This window comes from Gekko japonicus, unplaced genomic scaffold (genome assembly GCF_001447785.1).
Source record: "Gekko japonicus isolate JY-2015 unplaced genomic scaffold, Gekko_japonicus_V1.1 scaffold2050, whole genome shotgun sequence".
Lineage (NCBI taxonomy): Eukaryota > Metazoa > Chordata > Lepidosauria > Squamata > Gekkonidae > Gekko > Gekko japonicus.
Window position 1 is genome coordinate 150,333 of NW_015167113.1, and position 5,405 is coordinate 155,737.

Here is a 5,405-nt window from a genome sequence, read left to right on the forward strand (position 1 = left end):
CGGATTCTAGTAAGTCTGTGCTTTCCCCCATAACTCAGAGTCATCCATAAAGTGGCACAGGGTCTCGGGCCACTGTTCCAGAGGACAGTGCTGTGCAGAACAGAGAGGGAACACTCCGTCCCCAACCGCACCACGCCTTCTTACCCAGGGTCCTGTCGACAGGTGGTTGGGGAGTCACAGGGAGACTTGAGGGAACCGTGGCCGCCAGGGGAGTGGTTTGGACCAGCCAACACTGAGCCGGGTTCTCATCTGCACCGTCAGAGCAGTCCCGCACTCCGTCACACACCTGCACGCGGCTCAAGCAGACGCCGTCTGGACAAGGCAGCTGTCCAGGGGCACAGGTCACTTGGCCTGCAAAAGGCGGAGAACGCGGAGCAGGAGGAAAGGTCAGCCACCCTCACAGTACGGCCACGGGGGCAACCCTCCCTTGGCTTCCAGCTTCTGCCATAAGTAATAAAAAGGAGGCGGCCAGACAAACCAAGTGGCCACACCATGAAAATACCCTCTGGCTCACAGGGCCCATCTGAGCTCAACAAGGCAACTTTCTGGCCAGGGTCCAACCTACCTGAGGGACCGGCTTTCTGGCATAAGGGGGAAGGCACGTGTACCCACAGAGAGAGAGCCCTTCCCTCACCACTATGGGACCGCCAGCCTTTCTCACAACTCGAGAAATTAAGAGAAGTCTTGCAATGCTCCCTCTAAGCTGTGGAGTCTTGTGAGCAAAAATTGTACTTTGTGAGCTCCTGGCATTAAAGTTGTGAGCGAGCGATTTGGCTGCTGCATAGATTATTTTGCCCTGGAGCCACCCTTCCTGAGCTAAGGCAAAGAAGTGTGAGCCGGAGGCTAAAAAAATGTGAACTAGCTCACACTAAATCAGCTTAGAGGGAGCCGCCCTGAGCCCGTTCGTGGGGAGGGCGGGGTATAAATGCAATAAAATAAATAAATAAATAACACTGGTCTTAGGCCAAAGGTCTCTTCCGAGTACCCGTCAGCCCTGGGGACAGGCGGTTTCTTCCTTTGAACCATTGATGACCAGCTGTCTGCCCATGCAGGCACCCAGTGTGGCTTAGACACCACAAAACAGTCAGAAACAAAAGAATTTTATATATTTTAAAGGAAACCACCCCCACCCCCATTTAAGGCTGCTTTGAGTCTGAGCTGCTCCTGGCTGGGGGCACAAAAACGACCAAAATCCTCCCCTGAGCCCACAGAAGAGCCTGCTATTGCTGGAGCCGCTTTCTCCCCCTCTCGGGAGGGACCCAAGAGGCACTACGAGGAAGGTCAGAAGAGGGAAACGGAAAGGAGGGTCATGGCGGGGCGGCCATCTTGGCAGAGGAGGTGGCTGGAGATTTGGATGGTGAGGTCGTCAGATTGCGTTTGGAGAAGCAGGCGACAGCACAGGTCCTCCTGAGATAATGTTGGTGACGAGGAGGAAGCAGATATGAAAGCAGGGACGTGACTGAGGAAAGGGCCCTCTCCCTGAGGAGTGTCAAGAACGCATCAGGTGTCTTGGCTGAGGAGACTGAGGACGGAAAGCCCGCTGAGGGTGTCCCCGGAGGAGGAGCTCACCTGGGCAGAAGGCCTCGTCCGCTCCGGTGGGACAGTCCTGCTTGCTGTCGCAGACCAGAGCTTGGGAGAGACACTGGCCATCCGGACACTGGAAGTCCCCAGGGGGGCACACGCAGTCCCGCTCGTCGCTGAAGTCTCCGCAGTCATCGTGTCCGTCACAGCGGTGGAGGTACGGCAAGCAGCGCCCGACTGCGCACCGGAACTCGCCGGGCTGACAGGCCGGCCCGCAGCCTGAAAAGGGTGGGAAAGTTCATTTAGCCGTGGATTCGGGGCCAAGAAGCCTCACGGCAAGCCTGAGGGACCCGGCCTGCCTTCCTTGGTCACTCAGCCGGACATGGGGTGGCTCCGTTTCCAGGGCCGTACCTCCATCTCCTTGGCCAGCAACCCGTTCTTTGGGAGGATGACTTTGAGGGAAGGGAGGGTGGTGGACTCAAAGCCCCCTCCTCAGAAAAAAGCCCACTGGCACGTTCTATTGACACAGGAGAATAAAGTCTGAGTCCAGGGGCGCCTTTCAGACCAACCAAGTTTTATTCCTGGCATAAGCTTTTGCGTTAAAATATTATGTATCTTAAAAGCTTGCTTTAATGTGTTTGACTGCTCTCCGCCTTGGGAACCTTAAGCGAGGTGGAAAGGCAGCGGAAAAATGTTTTGAATTACTACTAAAAGCCCTAGCATTCCGGATTTGCCCTGCCCTCCTCCAGAGCCAGTTTGGTGTAGTGGTTAGGAGTGCGGCCTCTAATCTGGGAGGACCAGGTTTGATTCCCCACTCCTCTGCATGCAGCTGCTGGTGTGACCTTAGGTCAGTTACAAGTTCTCTCAGAGCTGTTCTCTCAAGGGCAGTTCTTGAGAGAGCTCTCTCAGCCCTGCCTACCTCACAGGGTGCCTGTTGTGGGGAGGGGAAGGGAAAGGAGATTGTAAGCCACTCTGAGACTCCTTCATACCATGGGGTATAAATCCAATCTCTTCTCTCTAATGACCTGCACAGCCTGTTGCCCTGAGAAATGGCCCAGCATGTCGCCACTGCTTTTTAACTTGTTCATTAATGATTTGGAGTTGGGAGTAAGCAGTGAAGTGGCTAAAGTTGCGGATGATACGAAGTTGTTCAGGGTGGTGAAAACCAGTGAGGATTGTGAGGCACTCCAAAGGGATCTGTCAAAGATGGGCGAGTGGGCGTCAACATGGCAAATGGGGTTCAATGTGGCCAAGTGCAAGGTGATGCACATTGGAGCCAAAAATCCTAAATATAAATACACGTTGATGGGGTCTGAACTGGCAGAGACTGATCAAGAGAGAGATCTTGGAGTTGTAGTAGATAACTCACTGAAAATGTCAAAACAGTGTGTGACTGCAATTAAAAAAAGGCCAATGCTATGCTGGGGATTATTAGGAAGGGTATTGAAAACAGAGACATCAGAGGGGCTGCAGGCACACCCATCTCCCGGCGTGGCACAGAAGGGGCTGGGCAGAGGGACGGGGAGGGGGGCTTCCTATACCCCCCCCACTCTTCAGGGACTTACCAGTTCCTGCACTCCTGCATCACCAGAGCACCCAGGGGGAACACGGTGCCCTCCCAGTAACAGGGGCACTCGGAGGCGTCGCTGCATTGGCCATCTGGCAGGGAATAAAACGGCACATAGAGCCAAGGACTGGCGACTGCTCCAACGTCCCCCGTGACCCTTCCCAGCCGAACACATTATTGCTCCCCACCGAAGAGGGCACGGGAGATCCCAGCAGGGACACCAAGGCTGCGGCCGAGAGGCTGGATGTGCGCGTGCCAGCCAGGGCTCGTGAGGGCCTGGTCTCTGAGACTCCAGCCAGCCGGACTGCTGGTCGGAGCAGGCCAGGGCTTTGGCCCACTGATGGAGCTTCCTAGCCCAGCAGGGGCTCCGAGCTGTGCCGCAGCCTGGCCCCCACGTGACCCTGGCACTACCAGCCCAAACCCCAAGAGCCTCACTGGTCCCTCGGGTACTCCTGAACGCCAGGCTACGGAAGTTCTACGGCAGAGCAACCCAGCCACCCTTTGCGGCTGGCAGGAGCCAGTCCCTGTCCCTGATGGCGGCAGACGAAGGTGCTTGGCCAAGCAGAGAGTGGGGGCTGCCCCCTGTTGCTGTTGCTGCTGTTGTTGTGCCCTATGAAAGGGTCCACCCCTGGACTGGCTGGTCTAGGCAGCAGCCAGTGATTTCTATGGAGTAATCAGAACATCCTAGCTAGCGGTGCGGAGGCACAGCCAAGGGCCGGGAAGCTTTTGATTCAGGGAAGACTCCACTGGAATGCTCACAATGTCCCCCCCCCCTCCATCAGCACCAACCCTTTAGCTGTCTCTCCTCCTAGGGTTGCCACCCTCCAGGTGGGCCCTGGAGATTTGGAATTACAAATGATTTCCAGAGATCACAGAATCACAGAGTTGGAAGGGACCTCCAGGGTCATCTAGTCCAACCCCCATGCACAAGGCAGGGAATTAACAAATACCTCCCCCCTCCACACCCCCAGTGACCCCTGTTCCATGCCCAGAAGATGGCAAGAAACCTCCAGGATCCCTGGTCAAACTGGCATGGAGAAAATTTGCTTCCTGACCCCAAGGCAGGCAAACTCTGTCTCGGCACAGTGGGGTGCGGGGGCGCACTGCTCCAGCGGCGCCGTGCATTGCCACAAGCCTGCCTCGCACGAGCTGTGGGAAGAATACACATCAGAGGGGCTGCAGGCGCACCCATTTCCTGGCGTGCTTCGTGTGGCATCTGGCCAAGACGGTGTGCCTGGGGCTGGCTTTTCTGCCATGGGGTTGCACTTGGGGGGGGGTGAGTTGCCCAGTAAAAAAGCCTGGCTGGGCAGCAGTGGTTCCATGGTCCTGCGGGATGGGCACAAGTTCCGTGTTCGCCAAGCGTACACGGCAAGCTTGGGATCCAGCGCAGAATTTGGCACGGAGAGAACGTCCCCTTTGATGTTCCTTAAAGCCGGTTTCCATTCTGTGTGGCTCAGGGGACATCCTGGCTCTCGGGAGGCACAGAAGGGGCTGGGCAGAGGGACTGGGGAGGGGGGCTTCCTATCCCCCCCCACTCTTCAGGGACTTACCAGTTCCTGCACTCCTGCATCACCAGAGCGCCCAGGGGGAACACGGTGCCCTCCCAGTAACAGGGGCACTCGGAGGGGTCGATGCATTGGCCATCTGGCAGGGAATAAAACGGCACATAGAGCCAAGGACTGGCGACTGCTCCAACGTCCCCCGTGACCCTTCCCAGCCGAACACATTATTGCTCCCCACCGAAGAGGGCACGGGAGATCCCAGCAGGGACACCAAGGCTGCGGCCGAGAGGCTGGATGTGCGCGTGCCAGCCAGGGCTCGTGAGGGCCTGGTCTCTGAGACTCCAGCCAGCCGGACTGCTGGTCGGAGCAGGCCAGGGCTTTGGCCCACTGATGGAGCTTCCTAGCCCAGCAGGGGCTCCGAGCTGTGCCGCAGCCTGGCCCCCACGTGACCCTGGCACTACCAGCCCAAACCCCAAGAGCCTCACTGGTCCCTCGGGTACTCCTGAACGCCAGCCTAGCTGTTCTACGGCAGAGCAACCCAGGCGCCCTCTGCAGCTGGCAGGAGCCAGTCCCTGTCCCTGATGGCGGCAGACGAAGGTGCTGGGCCAAGCAAAGAGTGGGGGCTGCCTCCTGTGGCTGCTGTTGTTGTGCCCTATGAAGGGTCCACCACTGGACTGGCTGGTCTAGGCAGCAGCCAGTGATTTCTATGGAGCCATCAGAACATCCTAGCTAGCGGTGCGGAGGCATAGCCAAGGACCGGGAAGCTTTTGATTCAGGGAAGACCCCACTGGAATGCTCACAATGTCCCCCCCCCC

The 5,405-nt window shown here is 57.5% G+C and overlaps 1 protein-coding gene across 1 annotated transcript in view; it reads right to left on the minus strand.

Annotated features, from left to right (window-relative positions):
- Positions 1-5,405, minus strand: part of SSPO (SCO-spondin) — a 184,388-nt gene that overhangs the window by 125,612 nt on the left and 53,371 nt on the right. Inside the window, exons 25-28 of the mRNA XM_015412955.1 lie at positions 4,639-4,732; positions 4,173-4,237; positions 1,570-1,800; positions 145-351 (exon numbers count right to left, since the gene is read on the minus strand). Of these exons, the coding sequence (XP_015268441.1) occupies positions 145-351; positions 1,570-1,800; positions 4,173-4,237; positions 4,639-4,732 (597 nt within the window). The remainder of the gene's footprint in view (positions 1-144; positions 352-1,569; positions 1,801-4,172; positions 4,238-4,638; positions 4,733-5,405) is intronic.